This window comes from Daktulosphaira vitifoliae, unplaced genomic scaffold (assembly GCF_025091365.1).
Source record: "Daktulosphaira vitifoliae isolate Bord-2020 unplaced genomic scaffold, ASM2509136v1 Scaffold_2, whole genome shotgun sequence".
Taxonomy (NCBI): Eukaryota; Metazoa; Arthropoda; class Insecta; order Hemiptera; family Phylloxeridae; genus Daktulosphaira; species Daktulosphaira vitifoliae.
In genome coordinates this window covers 28,570,023-28,597,343 of record NW_026099573.1, presented here as the reverse complement: position 1 = coordinate 28,597,343, position 27,321 = coordinate 28,570,023, and the positions used below count along the sequence as shown (strand labels likewise).

Here is a 27,321-nt window from a genome sequence, read left to right as displayed (position 1 = left end):
ATTTTTTTGTATTGAAACCTTAGATATTTCCCTTTCATTTGATATAATTTTTTTTGAAAATCTAACACTTATTCTGCTCACTGGGAGGATTTAAAATAGTAACTTTTTTACAAAAAATAACTTTTTCAACTTAATTTTTGAAAATGTTCCGGAAATACTGCGTCCTTTAAACGTATATAAAATTAAAGCTTATTTTATGTACTACAAAATGAAAAAAAAAAATTTGTCCCGACGATCTATCTTCTATACGCAAATGGCTACCATATTGAAAAATATGCTATTTTTGTATGAAAATTATGGGTTTTGTATTTTATTTTAATAGAAGTTGATGTTGCTTTTGCAATTATCCATCAATTTTTTAAAATTAAACACTATCTATAGATTTGCATCGAAGCGTTTCTTATGATAGTGATTTTTTTTTCTTAAAACTTCCATAACTTTTTGAAAAATAAACAAATCAACATAAATTTTTTTCTACTAAAACCTTACATATTTTCTTTTCATTTGATATAATTTTTTTGAAAATCTATCACGTAACCTCCTAATGAGCAGGGGGCGACCAAAACTTGAAATATTGTAAAAAACATAGATCTTTTTCAACTTAATTTTTGAAAATGTTCGGGAAATACTGCGTCCTTTAAACATATATCAAATTAAAGCTTATTTTATATGCTATAAAATGAAAAAAAAAATTTGTCCCGACACTTTATCTTCTGCATGTAAACGGCTGCCGTAGTTAAAAAAACGCTATTTTTGTGTTAAAATTTTCGATTTTCGATTTTAAATTTTCAACTTAAAAATGCTATAACTTTTTGAAAATTGTATATATCAGCATAAATTTTTTTTTTCTAAATACATTATAAGTACATCTTTCATTTGACATACTTTTTATTAAAATTGGACAATTTCCCCTTATATAGGGGGCGTTCAAAACTTAAAATATTGTAAAAAACATAGATCTTTTTCAACTGAACTTTTGAAAATGTTCCGGAAATACTGCGTCCTTTAAACATATATCAAATCAAAGGTTATGTTATATACTATCAAATGAAAAAAAAAAATTTGTCCCGACATCTTATCTTCTATGTGCAAATGGCTGTCGAAAATTTAAAAAAAAATGTAATGTTTGCGATAAAAATTACATTTTATCGGGATGTTTTTTGTACTTAAAACTGCCATAACTTTTTCAAAAATGAACAAATAAAAATAATATTTTTTTGTATTGAAACCTTAGATATTTCCCTTTCATTTGATATAATTTTTTTTGAAAATCTAACACTTATTCTGCTCACTGGGAGGATTTAAAATAGTAACTTTTTTACAAAAAATAACTTTTTCAACTTAATTTTTGAAAATGTTCCGGAAATACTGCGTCCTTTAAACATATATCAAATTAAAGCTTATTTTATGTACTACAAAATGAAAAAAAAAAATTTGTCCCGACACTTTTTTTTCTACATTTAAACGGCTGCCGTAGTTAAAAAAACACTATTTTTGTGTTAAAATTTTCGATTTTCGATTTTAAATTTTCAACTTAAAAATGCTATAACTTTTTGAAAAATGTATATATCAGCATAAATTTTTTTTTCTAAATACATTATAAGTACATATTTCATTTGACATACTTTTTATTAAAATTAGACAATTTACCCTTATATAGGGGGCGTTTAAAACTTGAAATATTGTATAAAACATAGATCTTTTTCAACTGAACTTTTGAAAATGTTCCGGGATTCTGCGTCCTTTAAACTTATATCAAATCAAAGGTTATGTTATATACTATCAAATGAAAAAAAAAAATTTGTCCCGACGACCTATCTTCTATGCGCAAATGGCTACCGTATTCCAAAATATTCTATTTTAACAAATTTTTTTTTTTTAAATTAAACACTATCTACAGATTTGCATCGAACCGTTTTTTATGATAGTGATTTTAATCACTGTCAGATATCATCTATACTGGACCCAACTATGTCACGACCCCACTGTGCCGCCACCCCACTGTGCACTTATTTTTAATTATTAATAACTCCTGCAATACTAAGTGAAAAGTTGTTATCAACCAATCATTTTCTTACTTAGATTATTTTTTAATTCATATACCAGGTAAATAAATCTGTTGCTGTAATAAAAAAATTTTAAGTTTATTAAATATTATGCGCAAGAGGAGAGGATAGAGCTAAAAAATTTTATAGAAGTTTTAGAGTAAAGAAATTTATAAGTCTTTGGTAGAAAATTTTTTTAGAATATCGTATATATTAGTGTTGTATAGTTTTATATAGTTATTCGGGGAAGTGTAGTTAATAAATGACACAGTAAAATTCATAATATCATAATTTCATAAACACAAATTTATTAAATTAACAGCTAAATGTTTTTTTTTAGTTACCAGTAGTAAGGCAGTACCGTTTGAAAAAGAGTAAACATATGCGAGACTCTTGCTCTGAAGCTATGCAAGACATTCATGATCTACTCAATACTTTAGACATCCAACGGATGGCCAGACAAGGTAACGATTCATTAATTTTACAATGTTCTTCAGATCAAAAGGTTTCTAATATGCACAAGAAAAAACAAAGGATAGAAGGAGAAAATGATAAAAATCGTTCGGTGGTAACAGCTTGTTGGGATACATTAGACATTTTGAAAACAAAGCTGGAAGCATGTATGTCAATGATGAGGGATGCAGAACCAACAGAACGGGAACAGTTAGAGGCTCGCGCTTGGTTCGAGTTTAACACGCAAAAGTATATAGGCCAAGAAATGTTAAAAAAGGGGGTAAGGGCACCTATACAACTAAAACAGTCGAGCAGTATGGATGCAATTAATGATACAGGAATAATGACTCGAGATCAGATTAAGCAGCAAGCTAATGATATCTACGCATATTTTAGTGCGCCTAAAGATACTGATGACATGAAAAGATCTAGAAAACCAACATCTTTTAGAAAAGCATTCGTTATTGTTTAACGCATTTTACTATGATGTTTTCGTTAACTTTTAAATTGTTTTAGAAATTGAATTCATTACTATTATTAATTGTTTATCATCAAATTAAACAAGAAAACATATTTTAAAATATTTTTTTAAATCTGTTAAAATAAATGATTTTAGTAGGATCACAAAAAATGTATTTTTAAATCAATTTTTCATTTTAACAACACTTACCTAACTTATTCGTATGATAACTGTTTATTTATATGTAAGCTGTCAAACATATCCCTATCACATGGTCCCCCGAGACGTTCGGAAATGAATTGGTCCGACAACAGGTGCGTTATGTCGTTATGTGCGGCTTCTTAAATATTATTCCATGATTTTCTGTAGTTAAATTCATTGAGGTTTTTGGCTATATTTAAGAGTGACGTTTNTTCTTAAATATTATTCCATGATTTTCTGTAGTTAAATTCATTGAGGTTTTTGGCTATATTTAAGAGTAACGTTTTATAAATTAATACTTATTTATGTATTTTAAGATTTTTATCTATTAGAATAATAATTTAATTGACTCTAAAATGAAGTTAAAGATTTTANTTTATCTATTAGAATAATAATTTAATTGACTCTAAAATGAAGTTAAACATTTTTGTTAAAAATGTAAGTATATTAAATACGCATTTAAGTCAATTTAACACGGGTTATGAGGTACGGGTTAAAACACATGAAATTCTTGCCCAGATTAAACGATTATACATTAATAGCTTGTAAATAAAATCAATATAAGTTTTAGCCCAATTAAATTTAAAAAGAAATGTTTCTATTTTATATGGAATTAATGAAACCACGTACTTCTTGGATATCGTTGTGCAGTATATTTAAAAAAATCAATTAAAAAAATTACTACTTATTTATACTAACCACATAAGTTGTTGTTTTTTGGAATTCTATTCTTTTAATTTATAAATGTATATATATATATATATATACATTAATGTCATAAATTTATCTTTTCATCTATGAAGAAAAAATAATGACACATATAAATTTTTTGTGTTTACTTTTAAGAATTACAAAAAAAAATAGAACTGAAAAAAGGATGCGTGTGTTGACTTAAGATAAATGTTAGGGAGAGAACGGTCGACAGAGTAAGAAACATATTATATTCCAACGAGACAAACGGTTTTTAGGGGTGTTTTGGGGAGTCCTCGATGCATTATACATTACGTGTATTGAATAAGACGTGCGGTGTAGCAAAAATACGAACGTGCGAAAAAAGATTCCATTAAAAGGCGTGCGTCACTTGTACCTTTGTACAAGTCGACTAAAGGGTAAGTGTGTGTGTGTAGTAGAGGAGCCAACAGTTATAGCTGTTGCTAGTAGACGATATTTCATTTTGACCGGTGATGCACCCCTTCAACTGCCATCACTGGCATCTTAGAGAGGGCAAAGTGATAATAATTCATATTGGTCCGGGCTCGTCGGTCACTAGAGATCACAAAGGTGTGCCTCGCAAATAACTCGAACCATTTCTTTTTTCGTCCTTCATGTGGTAATGCCTGAAGAGGGGATAAGACCGACGTCGACAATGACGGGGGTGGAGGGGGCATGCGACTTCGATGATTTATGGAAAATACGGTAACTGTGACGGGTCGGAACTAACAGAAATGTCTGCCTGCTCGAATCATCTCCTCTCTTGACCGGACAATTCCCTGGGAGACAACCTGGCGTTTGCTCGCTCGCGCCGGACATACCAAACAGCTTTACTGCCACCTGTCTTTCTACATTCTCCTTTGCACCACCGTTCTCTGACACATTAGGGAATTACATTTTTCTCCAAGAAAACTTATGTGTGTATGGAATACTTTTTGGATTACATAACCCATACCTCTTTAAACATTGGTTTTGACCTCACATTCAATCCTCCTTATACAATTTTCTGTTGCAACATCAAAATGTTTCTATTTTCCAAATGTCAACAATATTTTAGTCAATGAAAAAATAACAATTTGAAAACGTATACTGAACTTAAAAAAAAACAATTAAATCTTAACGAGCGAATTCATTAAATAACCAGTTTATAATGTAAGAAACTTAAAGTAAATGTTTAATTTTGTTCAAGTGAATAAAAGCATTGAAAATCATCGAAGTATTAATTTATATTAATTGAAAACTAAACAATATTATTTCAATGAAATTATTACTTTGTTTAATTCAATTATTATTATATAAAATATAATATGTCTGATCAATTTTTAGGTAACTATATCGACGTCTAAGAAGAAAAATGTATTCGAATTAACATTTTTTTAGGAATGCAATTTAAAATTTTAAATATGGTTAATACTTTTAAATATTTTTATAAAGCTAATTTTTATAAACCAATAAAAGCATGTTTATTTCTGATAGAAAACGCGACATTTATTACAAAATATTTATAAGTCTTATTTTAGTGATTTTTTTAAGAAAAACAACACAGAATTTATATTTTAATTTTTCCTTAAATGAATTCCATTATTTCTATTTAAGTGGGGTGGGTGAATATAAAAAGTTATTTTTGATGGTTTTTAAAAATATATCTGTAACATATATACAAAAAACAATTATTAAATATTATCCAAGACAATAAATAATAATTGTTTTTTTGAATATTGGTATATTATTATTATTTAGGTCATTTTGTTTTTGTATTACTAATTATTTTTTAACACTCTTAGAATAATTTTTTTCCAAAAATTCAACATTTGTATGTTAATTATTTGAAATTTTAATGGTAACTTTCTAAAAAAAAAAAAATCAAACACAAATGACAAATTCCCGTTAGAGAATACTATTTAGCATTTGGAATATATTTCTGAACTTCAGTGATACTGACTCTCGACCATCCATTCATTCACTGTATTGTTGTGCAAAGATGATGAATAAATTAACAATTACATTATGCAGATTTTAATTGTAAAGATATTATTGCGTAGCGCCTATAGTTGAGCCAACTCATACATACGTAGGTCACCATCTCAATGAGGGTAAGCCGTTTTCGAACAATTTCCCGAGGGTTTAAGACTGCCAAACATAAGTATAACGAATCATATTAATTCGAAAAATATAGGTTCTCAGTATTCAAAATCCTATGTGTTATTCAGAAACTGTCCATTGGGACAGCTTTGCTAGACTTTAAAATCTCATCAAGTATAATACTGTTTGTATATACTGTTTATAAATCTATACGGAATAGATATCCAAATATTGGTACGTCCATTTAGGTTTAGAGTATACTCATTTCCCTAAGTTAGGATTTCGAGAAAAAGAATAAATTGTATCGAATCCAAAGTGGTTACTATGCAGTTAAGTGTCAGGTACAAATAATCATTAGAGTTTTATTCAGAGAAATTTCTTTTACCTTTTTTGATATCTCTTTTGTAAGAAAATCATATTTCTTTTTATCATTAATTGACTTATTTCATAGAATTGTTGAGTGATACGTACAACATAAGTACTTTTAGTTAAAAAAATTATTACTTTGGTAAAAGAACCCTAAAAGTTACATTGTGCCAAAATTAAATTTAACTGAATAATTACATAACATATAGTTGAAATTTTAGGTTTACACGGAATTCTGACCTTAAGACGACCATGTACTAATGCAGGGTATTAAGTATGTAAGAAAATAGGCCATTGTTAAAAACAATAGGAACAATAGAAACCCGTTTCCTTACTTACTCAACATTCTATATATGTATATAAAAGTAATTCACAGTAATTTAAAATTTTAATTTGAAAGGAAATAGTTACATAAAAATATTCAATTTTCCAGAATTTCCCCTATAATTGAATTTCTAAAATTTTATGATACTAATTTCATAACGCGTTTGACAAAATTCAGGTCGTGATATGTTTATGACACTTTTTTTTCTTTCTTATAGGAATTTGACGCTGATCCCGAACATTGCGTTAGTTTTTCTGTCATCAATATTTTTACCACAATATTAATATTTATAAAATTACAGTTTTTTTTTACATTAAATAAAAAAAAATTATTATTATTATAACAATAAAAAAAAAAAATTACAACAATATTATTTTACGAAAATAATTTTTGAGTAATTATCGTAAACATTTTTCTATAGTCATATTTTTCATACTGAGGTCTGTTAAGATATAATTATTTTACCGTTTATTTATTGTTAATTATTTTATTTCTCAGATAGTATTTTACACCAGAAATGTTAAATGTTAATATTAATCAAATATTTATATATATTTTTTAATCACGTTTTAATCTGTGATAAACGTTGCTTAACATTAATATACATGTGGCATTTAATAATATTATATCAAGATTGTTTGAGTAAATATACATATTTAGCGAAAACTATATTGTCAAATTATTGTAAATTGTTGTTTTTAAATATAAAAGTAATACATTTTAGTGTTGGTATTGAAGTGCTAATAGAAAAAGTCAATTTTATTTAAATTCTAATTATTGTATTAGGATTTGGTTAGCAATAAACTAGTAACACTTTATTAGTCCATTTGAAATGTTCATAAGTAGTGTTAGCGGACCTTGACGAAAAGCAATGTCTACGCAGATTTACTACGTCATCTTCTCTCGTTTCAGATAAAACGCGATAAAACGATGCAATAAGTCTATATGTAGTTTTTTACGAGGAAAACTCCTAGTAAAACGTTTAACGAAACTGCCGTGTTGCGTTACACATCATAAACATGACAATGCACACTTTTCTAGCCACATTATTACAGTATCTCGTGCCATCGATAGAAGTTAGGCAAGAGAGGGCGGCAAGAAGCAAAAAAAGTTAGTACACATTACAGCATTACCAAAAACCGAAAAATGCGTACACGGCAGCGGAGAGTAGAAGTTGTATAAGAGGGACAAAGAAGTTATTGTTCACCTTCAGTCACGTCGCAAATATCTCGCAGTTACCGCGCCATTCTTTCGTCAAAATTGTCTAAACAGCTCCCCGGAGTGCTATATTGACACAGTCTATCTTGATTGCTTGCCGATTATACACACACTCATACACATACACACTGTCCTCTTGTCTGCATCGAACAAACTCGGATGATACAACTGCAGTGTCCACGTAACTTTCTACTGTTATACCAGAACACATCTCCGGGAACCACACTTTTTTGTTTTGTCTTTCCTTTACATCTCTTTTCTCTCTTTTAATAACTTATACCTTCTTTCTATAAATTTAAACTGAACTTTCTTACAGTTCTGAAATGTAATTTCTACCACAAAAATCCACGAGAAATTCGTTTAAGCTTTAGCAACACAACCAAAAACATCTAGCCTATTTTTAGGAATAACAGTTTAATTTGATTTTACATTCTGAATATTTAGCCGAAATATACAATAAACAAATGTAAAAATTCATTTTAGCTTCCATGCGAAGCTGAGTAGGTATTAATTTTCATTTTTTATGTGTTTTTTTTTTCTATTTTATTAAAAATAGGTTCATAACGATATTTTGCACTGATTATTTTTAAAACATTAAAAATCAGTAATAATTTAAAAACAATTGTTTTTTGTTTTTAATTATTATTTTATATAATGATTATATATTGATAGGAAAAGTGTAATTTCAGATTTGAAAACATTGCGAAAAGTTGAATTAGAAAAGTATATTTTTAATTCCAACAAACGTTCCTTGTAGACCAATGTATTTATTCATAAGTACCAGGCCCTTTAATTTTTATACGTGTTTGTCATAGAGTCAAGTAACAAAATATACTACTTTATCATTTTTTATTATTACTCCGTAAAAATGACAATATTAAATTATTAAATATTAATTTCGTACTATATTTCATTGCTATAAAAAATATTATTCATAAATTGTATTTTTAAATCTAAGAACTACTACTCAGGATATAATTAACGAGATATGGGTTCATTTTTTTTTTAATTATGCAACAATTTCTTAGAAATAAACACTATCTACAAATTTGTATCGAAACGTTTTTTATGATAGTAATTTTAATCATTGTCAAATATCATTTATACTTGTTCCAACTATCCCATGTCTATATTGTGTCGTGACCACATTGTGTTATTTTTTTAATTAGCAACTTGATATCTCTTAAAATAATTATTTTATTAAGGAAATTATTTTTGATATTTTTTAGAATCATATATTTATTGATTATTACATAATTTTTTTTACTTCTTCTTTATAATTATGTAACGAAAAAATATTCCCGAGAAAATGTTCTCGGTATCAAGAATATTCTTTTGAAAATTATTATTGGAGAATATGTTCTTAAAAAAAAAAAAAAAATAGAACTTATTAATTTCTTTAAAAATATTAAATCAACCTCAAAAATGATTTGATGTAATAAATATCTATATGATGGAAAAATAATCATCTTTTACTTGGATAATAGTCGCATGATAACAAAAATTTCAAAATTTTTCTAAAAAAAAAACAATTTTTAAAATATTATTGTATGGTTCCTTAATTTTTTTTCGCATTTCTATGGTTTTTTAATTTTTGCATTTTTATGATTTCTTAGAATTTCAATTATTGTTCAAACGCTAAAAATAATAACTCTCCCGATATAATGAATTAAAATTCCAGTAAAAAAACTATTTAATTAACACAAATTGGGTTATTCTATAACTATAAAGCGTTTGTAAATAAACGAATAAAAAATTGCATAATTGATATCTTTATTTCAAAGTTGATTTTAGCTTCGTTTGATAAAACTATCTAAAACTAAAAATGTAAATTTGAAAGTTACTATTTTTTTATTTGTTAATTAATTCAGGATCATTTAACATTATTGTGTAATATAATAAAAACAAATTAAAAAGTATATTCTTGTTTTTTTTTCAAAGAAAATTGTCAAAAACATTCCTGAGAATATTCCCGAAAAATATTTTATAATTATAAAAAGAGAACTTTGTTTGACGGTATGGTCTCAATGACTAAGAAAACCAAAAAAAATAAGTTTTAGCTATATGTGAGTAGGATTCGCAACGTAGAAAAATCTTATTTGCGCGTTATAGTAAAAATAGAGTTTCGCTTAACACTACTCCGTCCCTCATGTTTTCTAAATCATCAAAACAGGTTATCGACCGGTCAAATTTTCATTTAGACCATTCTCCATTTTATAGTAAAAAAAAAATTAAGTTTTAGCTTCGATGAGAAGCTGAGAAGGTATTGGTTTTACTAAGATGTGTTTTTTTTTTTTTTTGTGTGTCTGTTACCACTTTTTCTCAGCTCTCACCGAACCGATTTCTTTCAACGATACGTCAAAAGATCACAAATCGCATCTAGTCGAAGACATTACCCTCAAAAATTGAAAAAAATTCCCTCGTTCCCTGTAAATGAGGGAAACCTCCAAAGAAATTACAAATTTAAAAATCGATAATTTTCGAAATTTTTTCAATTTTTTTTACTAAAAACTGCCGTAAATTTTTTAAAAATGAACATATCAATATAATTCTTTTTTTATAGATGCATAATATCATTACCTTTCATTTGGTATATTTTTTTCATAAATTTAACCCTTAACCTGCCCACAGGGGAGATTTAAAACGAAAACTTTTTTACAAAAAATTAACTTTTTCAACTTATCTTTTGAAAATGTTCCGGAAGGTCCGACACTTATATATATATATATTAAATTAAAGCTAATGTAATGTACTTTATTATGAAAAAAAAAAAATTTGACTTCTGGACTTGTCTTCATGGCGAAAACGGCTACTGAATGCTATTTTCGTGTGAAATTTCTCGATTTTATATTTTACATTTTTTACTTTAAAAGGCTATAACTTTTTAAAAAATGTATGGATCAATACAATTTTTTCATGAAAAGTAGTATTTATATACATCTTTCATTCGACATACTTTATCTTAATCAGGATATTAATAAGGAACTAGCAGATCATGTAGCTTTTGGAATAATACACCAGTTTTTTAAAATTAAACACTATCTAAAGATTTGTATCGAAGCGTTTTTTTTTTTTATAGTGATTTTAATCGCTGTCAAATATCATTATACTTGATCCAACTATGCCACGTCACCACTGTGCTGGTTTTTTTTTTTAATCAATTCTTACAATATAGAACTATATTTAAAATATGTTTTGTGTTATTTTTCGTAATTTAATGTTAGGAGATTTGATAATAAATGCACCTATTAACTATTATTCACGTTTTAATTTATGATATATGAATTTATTTAATTAAAAATTCAACATGTTTTAAAAAATGTTTCCATAATTTTTTTTAATAATCTTAATTATACTACTTCTTGTTTTTTTATGTTAATTACAAATGCTTCTTCAAATGATAATAATTTTCATGGAAAAGAAATCGCGTACTGTTACCAGTAAATAATGTAATAAGTGTTTACTTCTGTACTTTACATAATATATGAACTAACATTTAAAACCATAGGATGATTGTAAAAAAAATTAAAATTTTACAAACTTCCAAATTCTGTATAAACGTAACTACTGAATTCAAATAAGAGTTTTTGGTATCAAAATTTTTCTCTAAAACTTATCTATAAAATGGATATCTTAAAATCTTAAAAAAATCTTTAATAAAAAAATTAATTTTTAAAATGTTTTTTGTAATTACGAAAAATAACACAAAACATATTTTAAATATAGTTCTATATTGAAAGAATTGATTAAAAAAAATATATATATAAAATGTTATGTAGATCATAAGTTATAAGAGTTGTCAGTTAGATCCGTTTCACTCTATATATTTGAAAAATATTTAGAAAATTTGCATTGTACCAAAATTACATGAATTTTAGCTTTAATGTTTGAATACTCTTTAAAAATAATATTTTTTTTTTTATAAATAATAGTTAATTATATATTTTGTGACAGAATTTTACACAATTTTTATACACGTATCTTTAGAATCTTAATGGAGTTCTACCAATCTATTAGGTAAAACGATGATATCTAAAATATCTTGTATGTTAATTATGAAAACAAAAAAAAGTAATAATAAGACCAATTAATTTTAATTATTCGTACGATATAAGCAATATAATCATAGTTTATAAAATTCAAAATATTTTTATTCATTTAAAGTATTAAATTTTAACCAAATTCCATTATCTGGTGAAATTAAAGGTGAGGATTTACTAAATATCATAGGTATACTTGTTAGTTCGCATGGTTCAACATCATACCTAGTAAGTAAATCAGTTAATGCTAATTTAATCTCTAAATCAGCAAAGTGATTACCTAAAAATAAATTATGTTTAGTTAACATATAATACATTATTAGAAATAATGAATGGTATATGCATTATCTCAAGTATGAGGAGGATAATTAAATGATGAATTTTGAAGGTCATATTATTTGTAACAGTATTACCTATGCAAGTCCGAGGTCCTAAACCAAATGGCATATAAGTACCAACTTGTTGATTTGCTTTATTTTCTCGTGAAAATCTTTGTGGATTGAAATTCATAGGGTCTGAATAATATCTATAATCGTGATGTATATAATACGCTGGAATAAATATTCTTGTTCCTTTTTCTATAACTAAATTGTCATTTGGCACCGCATATGGTTTTGTTGTTATGCGATATAAAAATGATAATATTGGATATTTTCTTAAAGTTTCTAAACAAAATTAAAAATTAGAACTTATACAATTTTATTAAATGGGATCGCGAAAAAATTAAATAATTATATTTACCTAGAATTACCATGTCTAAGTACTGTAGGTCATTTATGTAATCACTATTAATTGTTCCGTGTTTTAGCTTAACTGATAACATTTCCTGGCGAACCTGACATTGAATATCTTTTTTTAATGCAAGTTCATACAAACAAAAACTTATGGTCCCCGATATTGGTTCTGATCCAGCAATAAACATAACAAAGGCATTTGCCACAATATCCATCTCTTGAAATCTAACTTAATAAAACGAACTATGTATTTAATAAATTTATTTTAAGTATAATATGTAATTAAAAAAATATAAAAATTATAAGTTATATAATAAATATTAGTATGAAATGGGATATATATTACTATTATATCACCAGCCCAAATACTAATTTGAATTAACTGGGTTGGAATCTAAGTAATGTGTTGTAATTAGAAAAATAATTATGGATGTTAGGTTTATCAACCGCTAAAGCGAATAATATTTTTACGCTACTATATGGGCCCACAACAAAGTTTCACAAAATTCAAAAAATCGATTTTTGAAACATGGAGTATATGAAAAGGATTAATAAAATACTGAATAAAACCACGTTAGTTATTAAAATACCATAATTACCTGATGAACTGTTTTTATTAATTATTAAATCATTTTTAGCTCGAATCAAATATTTCACTACATCATTTCTTTTTATGTTGTTTTCTTCTCTATATTTTATAGTACTTTTAAGTGTAGATGTAAAGAAATCTACAGTTTCTTTCGAAAAATCACTAATTATAAGAAATGGTTTTAATCTTGGAGTTATAAGCATACACAAGTCTCTAAATATTGCTTTAAATAACTGTGAAAATGTACTTTTTCCATGTTTACGAAATGGAGAGTTGCTATCGTTAATTGCGTTCAATTTTAATCCATATGCACAAGTTCCAATCACGTCTATAGAATAGTTTTCAAAAATGTCCCTCACTTCTATTGTTTTTGACTCGTGCAATGTGGTTTCTATGTTTTTTAACAACTGCGCACTACACTCAACTATTGGATCGTACATCAATTTTAATTTAGATGGAGTAAACGCTGGACTTAATTTTTGTCGCATAATTTTCCACTGTTCCTCTTTCATATTAAACAAATGGTTCACAAGTGGCGTCTTCTCCGGATCACCAAATTGAATATGATCAGAAAAATAAGAAAAATCTTTTACAAGAATATTAGATATAAGTTNATCAGAAAAATAAGAAAAATCTTTTATAAGAATATTAGATATAAGTGTTGGGTCAATTATCATTAAAGCAGGCTGCCTCATCTGAAAAAAACCAATATATTTTTTTCCAAATCCTTGTCTATAGATTTTCCAAAACTCATCGATAAGATGAACTCGTCTTGTAATAATTGGGAGCATATTACCAAATAAAGGTGTAGGTTTCACATAATATACATTTCTTTTTTCCCAATAATTATACGTAGATGTACTCAAGTAATACAAAAGAGTTAAAAAGCAAATTGTTAGTATTATTGTATTAACGCACAAAATATTATCATAAAACGGCAACATGTTTACGATCAGAACACTGTTAGCACTATTACACTCGATGAATTAAATAGATAAATATTTATATATATACTTAAATAGGCTTATATTAGTTTCACCTGTATATATGTTTGCTTGTAACTCTCCACGCACCGCTTGTTATTCTCACGTACCCCATCGTCTGTGGCCTTGACTAGACTGTCGTAGCGCATTCACCCCACCCCACTCACTACACAACGACCACACTATTCCTGTATCATTTTATTTTTTATTCTCGTACTCGTACATGCGTGCGTATCATCAATATCATGTATAATTATATATATTGTCTTAATAAACTCGTCACTTTCGCAATAAACACGAGTAGCCCACGTGTCTACAATAATGGTTTTACATTTAATCTTTTCATCTAAGATTGTTAACACTTTTATTCATAAAATAATTATACATATTAATAATAATTATTATTTTAAGCATTCATATGCTTAAAATAATAGCATGATTGTTTTTAAATAAATAACTCGGAGGAATATTTAACAAACGTAGCATACTGTCGTTTAATTATATTATATTTCACACGATTCAGTCATGAGTCAATAATTAATCAACTTTAAAAATCACTGTTTATGAAATTTATAAATTATACTTATCAGCTCTTTTTACTCTCATCTTAATAAATAAATACTATGTGTCAACCCTAGTCTCATATATAAAAACTAACTATATTAACGTCATATAAAACATCAAAGTGATTTATATATTATTCGCATGTATTCNAAGTCAGGAAACGGGTTTCTATTGTTCTCATTATTTGTAACAATGAGAACAATATAAACCCGTTTCCTGACTTACTGAACACCTGTATATTATTCGCATGTATTTATTTATAAATTTCACGATTATTTGCCAATAAAATAATAACATTGCAAGGATGACACAATGATGATTGTTCGGATATACAAAATACTAGAAAAGGCAGTCAGTGCTTGAGAGAATCTGTTTCCAGATATTTAAAGAACTGTTATAATCGCGCTCTCGACATCGATACGTAAAGTTCGTAATCATCATTGTCAAAATTCTCACGTGTTAATTTATGAACTTAACATTTGAGTTTGTGTTATTTTGTTATTACTTGATACTATTAAAAGTTATTATAAGAACAGGGAAAAATCATCAGGTAAGATTTCAAATCAATATCAGTCAATACTTATCTTATAACTGAATTATTTAGTATAAATATTCTGTGTACAGAACGATAAAGCAACTGATCAAATATTTATATTAATCTTTAAACTTCAATTAATTATTACTGACTAGTTTGTACCTTATACATAATCACATTGCATGATATTTGTGAAATTGACCCAACTGGTAAGTCAGTTGGGTCAATAATAACATCTCTATAAGAGGAACCTTAATTATATATTTTTATATCTACTTGTCATCATTGTTCTAAACCCTCTGATTCTATCACCTAGTCACCATTAACCTTATTTTTGTAATAATACAATATATATAAACAAATTTTTATTATTTATTATTTATTATTAGATATAAACATTTAAAGATTCAAATTCTTTTGAGTTAATTTACAAGTACGATACATAAGGGATTACAAATACAGGTAGCTAATTGGTTTTTTTATGAAGATATTCGCAGGTATATAGTTTTTATTATCAATGGTAGTAAGACACATTGTTGTGAGTTTATAGATACACTAACTGGCAATATAGAAATTATATCTATGGATAGTCATAATTGACAATAAACACTCAGTGACTGTCACAGCGATGTCATAAAAAACTAAAAAACACGCTTCTAAAGCACAACTAAAAAGTTAAAAATAATTTTTAAAATAAACTTAAAACAATAATAAACGAAAAATACTAAAAAAAAGCGTGGGCGCTTTGTGTTATATTTTTCGTATATCGGGTGCCTGACGCTTTTTTCACAATAATACTAGTATTTTTTGTTCATTATTGTTTTAAGCTTATTTTAAAAATTATTTTTAACTTTTTAGTCCGACGTGCTTTAAAAGTGTGTTTTTTTAAATTATATTTTTTAAGTACTTAAATATGTCCTTACTTTTATTGTAATCAACGCAGCTCTTAATAGCTATCTCATTACAGGTCATCGTACTGGAGAGACTGTTCAAATTCCATATAGCTGAATATACAGAGTGAACATATATACAAAGTGATCATTTATCATAATTCACTAGGATGAATATTATTTATATCTCCGTGTATAAAAGAACTTTTAGTATTTTTGTATTCAACCCATACACATCATTGATGTATCATTTTATTTTTGTAATAATAATATACATATTACACTATATTAAAATGTAGAAAATGATTTAATTAAGAAAATAAATTGTCTATAACAACTTTTGTGACAGTATTTCAGAAGTTATGAATATTTTTATAACTTAGTTGTAATACTAAGTAAAATAAAAAATTTCCGAATATGTTTACAAAGTGTACCCACCTATTCAGACAAATTTTTTAACTTTTGATTTACTGAATATTTTTGTTACTTTCTTTTTTAAAAACTTTTTTGAATCTAGGACTATAATAACATGATAAAAAATAACAAGTGATTAATGGGAAACACTATTTTTAATAAATAAAAAATATGCTGGGTGGTCAATTAAACATAATACTAATTTTCTTAGAAACTATTTAATATTATCAATTTTTGTAAAAAAAAAATTTATTTTACATTTAATGTATGATTCAAGAAAATATTTTAATAAATTTTATTATTATGGTTATTTTCATCCAATCATCTAACCATATTTTAAAATTGTTTAAATATATGGATTTAAAATAGGAATTTACATTAATTTTGTTTTTATATTACTAAATATTGTTACCTATATCTTATATAGGTAATAGTAGTCTGTTTTAATGAACCATAATGTATTATTGAATCATAGTATATATCTGCTAAGTGAAAAATATGTTAATGTGACGGTATGAAGAAATGACTACTACTATATACTAATCAGCAAATTATCAATAGAAAATTAGTCAAAAACAGTTTGTCTTCTTCTTCTTCCTCTCCTTAATCCCAAATACTTAGGGTCGGCCATCCTTATCCTTAACTTCCACTTGACACGATCTCCCACATCATCTACACTCACATCAGCTGTCCTCATATCGCATTCAATAGCATCCCTCCATATCATTTTTGGTCTTCTTCTACCTCTTCTGCCTTCAACATTCATTTCTATAACTGTTTTTACAGCTTCCGATTCTTCTCTCCTCATAACATGACAAAACTATCTAACTCTATTTTCTCTTATCTTATCCACGATTGACGCTACACCTAAACACCCTCTTATATGCTCGTTCCTTATTTTATCTTTTCTAGTCATTCCACTCATTCATCTAAGCATTCTCATCTCTGCTACCCTCATTTTCTGCTCTATTTTCTTATCAATCACCCAACACTCTGAACCATACATTATAGTTGGCTTCACTACAGTCTTGTAGAATTTACCTTTCAGCCTTATTGGTATTCTTTTATCGCATAAGACCTCAGACGCTTCTCTCCACTTCAACCACCTGCACTTAATTCTGTGTTTTACATCCTCGTCAATACCACCACTCTTTTGCACAACTGGCCCTAAATACTTAAAATTCTCCACCTCTCCAATCACATCCTGGCCAAGTTTCACTGACCTCCTCATTTCACCTATCTCGTGTTTTCCTTTGTCAAACTCGTACTTTATATATTCTGTCTTACTTCTACTTAAACCCTTTTCTTCAAGAGCTGATCTTCACAACTCTAGACTTTGATTAATTTCCTCCCTATCTTCTCCTATTAACACTATATCGTCAACAAACAACATGCACCAGGGCACCTCTCCTTGTATTTCTCTAGTAATCTCATCCATCACTATAGAGAACAAGTAATGGCTTAAAGCAGAACCTTGGTGCACTCCTATTTTTACCCGAAAACCTTCTGATACTCCTCCTACACTTTTTACCCTGGTAGGTGCCTTCATAGATATCTTCTATTATATTAATGTATATTTTTTAGACTCCTTTTCTCATTAATGCCCACTTTAAAATCTCTCTCGGTACTCTATAATACGATTTTTCCAAATCTATAAATCCCATACAGAGCTTTTTCTTCTTTTACCTAAACATTTCTATTAATTGCCTCACATAAAATAATGCCTCCATTGTTGACTTAACAGGCATAAATCCAAACTGGTTTTTAGATACCGATGTCTCATTTCTTATTCTCTTATCTATTACCTTTTTCCAAATTTTCATACTATGATTCATAAGCTTTATGTCTCTATAATTTCCACACTCCTGTGTGTCAAAATACTCTTTCCACCTTTTTTCACATCATCATCCCTCAAGAGTACCTTATTGTCAACACTTTATATACACCTTATATAATGATAATTTTTAGACCTTTTCTCTCTTACCTTTCCAAGTCTATAGATTTCTTTCACGCCTTCCTTTGTTCCTAGCCTATCATACAACTTGTCATACCTCTTAAACTTCGCCTTACTTACTGCACACTTAGCTTCTTCGCACAAGCGTTTATACTCCACCCATTCTTCTCTCCTTTTGTTTTTCTGCTATACTTTGAATTGCTTTTTTTCTTTTACTTTCTATGATTTTTTTAACGTCCTCATCCCACCACCAGGTTTCCTTGTTTCCTGGCATTGTACTCCTACTTTCATCAATAATCTTCTTTGCAGTATTCTTTACACAACAAACAAATCTATTCCACACATCATTTACGTCTCTCTCAAAATTCCACACCATCCTCTCTTTTACTGTCTTGACAAACTATTTTCCCCTTTCAATTTCCACTACTGGATCTTCGATTTTTCCCCTGTGTTTCTTCTATTTTTATTTATCTCGGTACACCACAACTCCATTACCATCAGTCTATGTTGTGTAGGCAAAAAAAAATTATCAAATATAAAATATAGGAATAAAAATGTTCTAAATCATGTTTGTAAGATATCATTCAACCAAAAATAGAGGTTCCTATCCAAAAAATCAAAATTTAGTTTTATTTCTAAAGAATAAAAAAAATTATCTAACCACATATTTTATAGAGTTTTTTGAATCAAACAATATTTTTATTTACGAAAATTAATACTATTCTATAGAGTATCTAAGAAAATTAGTGTTATATTTAATCGACCATCCCGCATATATTTATTTTATTAAAAAAATTAACAAATATGTTTAAAAAAATTGAAATAACCAAAAAGGAAAATAAAGAATATGTGATTATTATTTGACTAAACTGGGATGTTTGGGTTTTTGGTCAATTTATTAGCATCGCGGTTTTATTGGGATTGTAGAGCTAGATGGCTTAGAACAACATAGACTAGTAGATATAAAAGAAATAATTATAATTCCCCTTTATAAAAATGATCTAAACAGGCTGACTGGTGATTCCTTGTAAAACACTGAAGCAACGAAAAAGTGATAGTGACAATCTCACAAATACCAAGTAATATATGATTATTTTATACGAGGTACAAACTAGTCAGTGATAATTAATTGAAAATTAAAAACTAATATAAGTATTTATTATATTGTTTTATCGTACTCTACTCAGATTTATAATTCTAAATAATTCAATTAATGTAAATTTACTTAGAATATTTATCAATTATTAATGTACAAATTACTGTGATTAATTGTCATATACTTTAATATCAATAATTCCACTATTACGATTATCAATGATAGATGGGATAGAGTCACCGTGTATGTCTACCCAGGTTTGTTTGGTGGCTATGAACCTCCAAATTGTCTCCTGACATAGACACGTATAATGATCTAACTCAGCCAATCAGATCCAAATAAGCATTACTGATTTACTTTAATTAATATTTTGTTTTTAGAGATAATTTAATATTTCTTTGTGCCTATTTAAATCATGTATTTAAAAGAAATGGTTAATTCGAAACCTTATTATTTTAGTAATACTAATATCTACCTTGATATTTTCAGTGAGTATTTAGAAATTAATATAAATCGTCTTGTTTATTTGAATTAAATTGGAATGTGACTGTTCTCTTCTTGCATATGAGTCAAATTAGTGAAATCAATGAGATGCAAAAGATTTAAGCCTCTTTGGTTCTTTTTATATTCCTATTTCGTTAATTTTATAGCTGTATACATATGTAAGAGGTGTCAGTAAGGCTATTATTTTATCTTTATTAAATTGATTCGTATTATTTACTACATGCTATCTTATAAAATGAATACACAATTACTAATACACATGAAATGAACCCCAGACATTGTGCATCAGGAACTGTCGCATTAATAACTCGTCCACACCGTCCCTCAATATTGTATATTAATATTGAAATAATTTGTGATAACTTATACTATTATTTATGTGTATTTTATCATTTATAAAAAAATTTATATTTTTAATATAGTTTATTGCTTAACAGATAAGAATGACATTGAAAGGTGTATATAACAGTTCGTCAGAGATGGATAGAAGAAACACAATAATTGTATAATTAGTATTAGTTTTAGGTATGGTATTTTTACATGAAGATTATCCGTGTTTGAATGAACCCCGACAATTTTATTGTATAAAAATGACTAATACCAAAAATATGGAAACAGATAATCACATAGAACGATAACAAAACAATATTCTGATGTTCAAAAAAATAATCAATGAAATCTTATGTTTGAGTACAGAAATTCTTTTATTATAATTAATTATTAAATATGCTGTAATATATTAATAATATTAAATTTTATTATAAAAACACGATTTTCTAATTAACTATGTTTAATACATCGTAGACTTTAGGTATTTTACCTATTTTATGTCTGTCCATTCTCAAGATCATGTTTATGATTATGATTATGAGAATAGATTATTGATATTATTGTTGTTTAGCTTAATAAACGCAAATTCAGAATTTAAACTTCTTAAATTTTGTCATAACTTCCAAGAATTATTTTAGGAAATGTTTATACAGTCATATAACAACACATACTAATAATTTTTTTGAGATTATTAAAAATTTTGAATAATTTAAGATCTTTATCCCCTTTTGAATGTTTAACTTGTTTGTTGATTAAATTAGTAGACATTTTTGTGATTATTTTGTTACTCGCGGAGAGCAACTTATTTGGAGTGATAAATATTAAAATAATATTTTTATATATAAAGTTAGTTTGATCAATAAAAAATATAAATTATTTTTGACATTTTATAAAAATTTTTTCGTAAAATTTACTAAAAGAACCAGTCAAATATGAAAATAAATGAGTAAGAAATTAGATTCTATACAAGAGGATAAAAATTCGTAAAAAAAGGTTTGATAATGTAAATATAATCGTATGTGTATTTTATTTAAATACAAATTATTTTATACTTAACAATTTCAGAATTTAAAGCATTTCAACAACAATAAAACGTTATTCAAAATCAATTTTTTTAATTTAAATTTCTTAAATTTTATAAAAAAAATTTTTATTATTATGTAAGTGATATTTTAATGTTATTTTTATATTCTTGATCAAATTATAGTGAAAAGTGTTAACTATTACTGATGATTAGAAATACAATTAATTATGTTTTAACTAGTTTTAGACAGTTTATTACTGAAGTCTTTACTCTTGATTTTAATTATTAAATTAAAAATAAAGTTAGTTTATAAAATAAATTTTATTTTTCTTATAAAGTAGCCAATAAATAATCATTATTTTTGAACACAAAAATAAGTTAATTAAGGAATCATATTTATTATAATTTTATACAATAAATTATTAATTAAAATACTTCCGCTTATAAATTGTAAAATTCAAAACTTGTTATTATATTATTTACATATTTTCTGAAGCGCCTATTTTTTATTATATGTAGAACCAATATAGGCATCTATTTTTTTCAAAGTAATTTTAATTTCAACCATATTCCATTTATGGGACTATACATTATGGATCTTTTATCAAATATAAGAGGCACTTCGGTTTTCTCACAAGGTTCTACTTCGTATTTTGTTAACAGTTTAACAAGTGCCATCTTCATTTCCAATTCTGCAAATCGTTTACCTAGAAAATTACTCAATTAAGAACTATAATTATTATTTTAAGTATATTTTTATATAATACCTATGCATAAACGAGGACCTTCTCCAAATGGAATATAAGAGCAATGAGGCCGCTTAATTTTTTCTTCGTGCGTAAACCGTAAAGGTTCAAATTTTTCTGGTTCCGGAAAATATTTAGGATCGTAATGTAAGCTATGTATTGGTATCAATATTCTTGTACCTTTATAAAGAATTAATTTATCATCAGGAATCTGATATGTAGCTGTTGTTATTCTCATTGCAATTGGACTAACTGGATATTTTCGTAAGGTTTCTGAAAAATTAAGTTAATATTTATGTTAAAACTTTTAACACAGTTAAACTAGTTTTTAAATTATACATAAAATTTACTGACCTGCTATCACCATTTCTGTATAATGAAGGTCCATTAAAAACGTACTACCATTTATATTTTTTTGTTCGCTTTTAACTATTTCTTCACGAACTTGGTTTTGAATAGATTTGTTAAGAGCTAGTTCATACAAACAAAAGCTCAATGAAGTTGCTACTGTCTCAGATCCAACAATCAACATCAAAAATGCATTAGCGATTATGTCTGTTTCTTTGAAAGACACTATTAAAAAAATTAAAATAATTTGTTATTGACAGGTTATTTGACAACAAAAAAATAATTTTTTTTAATTCAGAATAATTGTATAATTTAATACATATGACTTATTTAAACATTTTAAGGATGTCCTCTAGAAATCATTTAGTATTTGAATTAATCTTATCTAATTAAATAATAATAAGTTAAATTTAGAATCAAGATACATAATTGAAATCGTTTTATAAATGTTTTTGTATTTTTAAAATTATTGACTACAAAAAATTATAACATTTTGTCAAGTTGTTTTACTAAGAAATTGGATTTACTCACACGCCACTCCACTAAAAAAAGGAAAAAATAATAAATTTTAGCTTTTCACAGCAGCAAAAGACTTATATTTTATTTTAATTGTATGATATTTTCCTTTTTGAAAAGCATATTTAGAATAACACATTTTAAAATCATAATTTTTCTTTCTTTATTTGGTGGGTCTTTAACATGTCTAAAAGAATATGCAATAAATATTGTCTAATAGAACTTGTGCTCTTTTACAATAATTGTCCAATTAGTTTTTAAAAATTAAAATATTAATCATTTAAAATATTTTTAATATTACTTTAGCGTCGCCACAAGGTTGTGAAAGTATTTATTTTATCATGTTATATTTATTTATTTTCTTTATTATTTCCATAATAATTTAGTTTTTATGACCATTTATTAAAAATATTATGGTTATTAGAAATAGCTACAATTTCTTAAATATTAGTCTTCATAGTAATACACGTTAGGTTTTTTGTTTGAGGATAACAATTTATAATGTTTTCAACTTGATCGTTTCCAATTTTGTCAATATGAAACTGTACTGAGTATAATGATGACATTTTTCATTATCTCATGTTTCTGACAACTTTAATTTACAACTTTAATCTCTCTGTTGTTTTTTAATTAACTATTCATATTTGCATAGTATTCTTAGTTATATTTATTATTGAATCCCTAAACTCTTAAAAATCAAGTTTCAAATCTTATAAACATTTTTATTTTCATAAGTGCCAAATGTTACACACCTTCTTTTCTATTGAATTAACAGAGGAGATTTCATTAAAGGGGTCATCAGCCCACTAAAAATTTATTAAAGTCATTCATGGTTAATATTTTCAAAATATATTGTCGATATTTTTACTCATTGAGATAATTCAGTTGGCAAATTTATTATCAAGAGTTGGTAAAGTTCATCACATACTCCTAAAAATTATCTCTAGGATCGCCCTTTATTAAAGATATTTTTTTTGATTTTACAACGTAAAACAATGTATTGCTTATGTTGTTTAAGCTCAATCCAAAGCGATAGCTAAGTATTCAGTACGGGAGATTTGAAGAAGACCTCAAAACTTCCCTAACCGTATATAGACGAACATTTTACTACTTTTTTGTGAATGGAAAAAATCTGAATATAGACGATTATTATAGTACTAAATTTGAAAAGATATTTAATATATGTGATACTTTTTATTGACTTCATAAAAATAAAAATTATAGATTCTTCATAAAGAAAACTCTACTAATTAAGTTGTAAAAAATTACCTGTTGGCTCAATTTTATTTATTACTAAATTTGTATTAGCATCAATTAGGCATTGTACAAGATCATTCCTCAAAATATTATTTTCTTTTCTATACTTCATCGTATCACGAAAAGATGTTTCGAAAAAATCTGTGATATGTGTTGGTATATCTTTAAGCTTGAGCAGTTTTTTTATTGTTGGACTTAAAAATGTAAGTAATTGAATTATTATTGTTTTCGTGGAAGGGTTAAATATTTCTTTAATAGCATTTCGATATGGAGTATTTTCATTTGCTATAGAATTAAGTTTTAAGCCAAAAACACAAGTTCCAATGACATCGGTCGAATAGTTTCCAATAAATCTTTTTATTTCAATGGTATCGATTTTATTTAACTTCATATTGATATGCGCAATTAATTCATCGCTGCATTCATTAATTTGATCATACATGTTTCTCAACATTCGTGACGTAAAAGCTGGACTCATATTACGTCTCATTATTTTCCACTGTTCACCTTCCATTGAAAATAAATGGTTAAGGAGAGGGGCGTTTTCAATGTCGGCGGGTATACCACGATCAGTAAAATGAGAAAAATCTTTAATAAGAATATTATTAATGAGCTCTGGGTCACGTACCATTAGCGTAGGCGCCATCATTTGATAAAGCCCAACATATTTCTCTTCAGCACGATATCTATAAATTTCGTCAAGTATATCTTTATAATGACAGGATCCAATGACCATTTTAAACAAATTTCCAAAAATCGGAATTGGCTGTATGAATGGTACATTTAATTTTTGCCAGTATTCAAAATGTCGAGTACAATAATAATAAAATGCAGAGAATGTAATCAAAAGTAGGGTAACTGTAATGTAAAAAGAATAAGTAACAGAAATAAAATAAGAGAACATTGTACTTTATAGCAAAACACATACATATATTAGAGTGAAGTATTAATAACTGACAAAAATTAAATATCATCCTGTGTACTAGTAGCCTTGTTTAACAAAACACGAGAGCTCCCACTTATAGTCTTACTGATCATTGTCAATTTAAAAAAACATATTATTAAGTGTGGACCCAGAGTCAGTTGAGAGGGCGACTGCTGTGACGTTTGTCAAATATTATCATATGTTATTCTAAGTTCTGTTTAAATTCAATTAAAAAAATTCTATTGAGGTGATGGTTTTTAAACGGCAACAGGACTCCTATTGACCGTTGAAATTTGAATATAGTTGAGTTTTATATAAGCTATATTTATACATATTTTATATTTTTATAAGCTATAAATTGTATATAGAACTAACTTACAAGTTAGAAAATTATCTACTAAAAATAATTATTAATATTGAATAAAAAATAAAATAATATTATTGGAATTAAAAAAAAAAAGCTTGGTTATTGTTGATAAAAACACATTAATTATTACTATGCTCTTACGACATATTATATATGATGTATTTTCATTTACTCAATTTGTTAAAAATATTAATTATCATAGAAGGAGGTGATGATATGACAATTCTACTAGGCTGTAGCTTGAAGCTACTGACGTCATACTAACAACAGACAGTTGTGTTTTAGTGGACGTTATAGGTATAGTTTCGATATTATAACTTCCGTTATATTAATTTAAGCACATAGTCAATTACTCACTTAATTTTAATGATTATTACTTACCTATCATTAATTATCGACATTGCCAATTAACTCCTTCTCACTTGGATATACCTAATAACCAACTGTGCTATATGAACTTGCTATTATTTCCATATTTTCATACTATAGTTGAACTTTTTCACTCTGAATATGACACTAGTAGTAATTGCTAACAATTAAAATGGTTATAAATAGTATTTACGCTGTTGATGATTCCTGAAAATCAACAAACAGATGATATATGATCGGGTGCGCTACATTTTCCCGAGTTGAGGTGAATGTGGTCGAGAAAACTCGATAATAGCCGATTATTCAATTAAAAAAACTCTACATTCTCATTATTTGCTCAAAACATATGAATTGTACACATTGTATACGAATGAGACTGAAAAGTAAAAAAAATTGTTATTTAAGTATACAAATTCTATAAATTAAATAATTTTCTTATAATTAGTTGAATTAACTCAGTTACTAAAAAAAATAAACCTAATAACTATCAATGAGCATACCATAGGGGGTTCTCCTTTTAAATATTCTTAAACTCCAATTTTTATTATATCTTTAATTATTAAATAGATTAATTAAAAAATTGTAAAGTACATCCGAAATTTCTTAAGAGAGTCTCAATTAAGAACAAGTCTCTTAATTGAACAATATATATATATACATTTTTAAGCATAATCTAAATTTATCTAGGTATGTCAACTTACCCTACTCTTCTTTATTTATATTTATATAATTTTAATGTATAATGTTGATGTATTAATTTTTTCTACCATATTTGTAAACCAAAATACGTACTTCATTAATGTCAAACATTTTGTTAAAAATGAATAAAAATCAAATTATTTAATAAAGTTATTATCAAGTATTTTATTTTATTTAATAATAAAACTAAAGTGTAAATTTCAAATAAGATAAAGTGAAAATAAAAAGCTACACATACATTATTTTGAAACGAAGGTCGCAATGTAACAGTACACATCATCTACGCTCACATCAGCTGTCCACATATCGCATTCAATAGCATCCCTCCACAGGCGCGGTTCTAGGACTAAATTTTGGTATGGGCAACAGTAGATTTAAAATTATAGGTTTTAACTGCAAATAATATTCCTCATTTTCCCCCCTTCCCCATAACATTTTTTTAATAAAATTATAGTATTATTATTATTATAGTGTATAGCTTAAAATATTCATATTAATTATAATAGATAGGTAATAAAGATTTTAAATATTAAAAAATAGAGTAATCCATAGTTTTGAACTAATTATGTATAATTA

General features: G+C 26.6%; 3 protein-coding genes across 3 annotated transcripts in view; 1 reads left to right on the top strand and 2 right to left on the bottom strand.

Moving 5' to 3' along the window:
- The window catches only part of LOC126898089 (uncharacterized), a 7,433-nt gene extending 4,333 nt beyond the window's left edge, over window positions 1–3,100 (top strand). The window contains exon 4 of the mRNA XM_050672038.1: window positions 2,386–3,100. Coding sequence (XP_050527995.1) covers window positions 2,386–2,970 — 585 coding nt within the window. The 3' untranslated portion in view covers window positions 2,971–3,100. The remainder of the gene's footprint in view (window positions 1–2,385) is intronic.
- An 8,833-nt stretch (window positions 3,101–11,933) lies between these two features.
- On the bottom strand, window positions 11,934–14,296 carry LOC126898400 (probable cytochrome P450 6a14). Its single transcript, XM_050672397.1, has 4 exons — window positions 13,235–14,296; window positions 12,643–12,864; window positions 12,315–12,566; window positions 11,934–12,181 (listed from the first exon to the last, which is right to left on the bottom strand). The coding sequence occupies exons 1-4, from the start codon at window positions 14,166–14,168 to the stop codon at window positions 12,012–12,014; spliced, it is 1,578 nt and encodes a 525-aa protein (XP_050528354.1). The 5' UTR covers window positions 14,169–14,296; the 3' UTR covers window positions 11,934–12,011.
- A 7,535-nt stretch (window positions 14,297–21,831) lies between these two features.
- Window positions 21,832–27,321, bottom strand: part of LOC126898088 (uncharacterized) — a 15,247-nt gene continuing 9,757 nt past the window's right edge. Inside the window, exons 5-8 of the mRNA XM_050672037.1 lie at window positions 24,398–25,293; window positions 22,619–22,837; window positions 22,286–22,537; window positions 21,832–22,225 (exon numbers count right to left, since the gene is read on the bottom strand). Of these exons, the coding sequence (XP_050527994.1) occupies window positions 22,062–22,225; window positions 22,286–22,537; window positions 22,619–22,837; window positions 24,398–25,293 (1,531 nt within the window). The 3' untranslated portion in view covers window positions 21,832–22,061. The remainder of the gene's footprint in view (window positions 22,226–22,285; window positions 22,538–22,618; window positions 22,838–24,397; window positions 25,294–27,321) is intronic.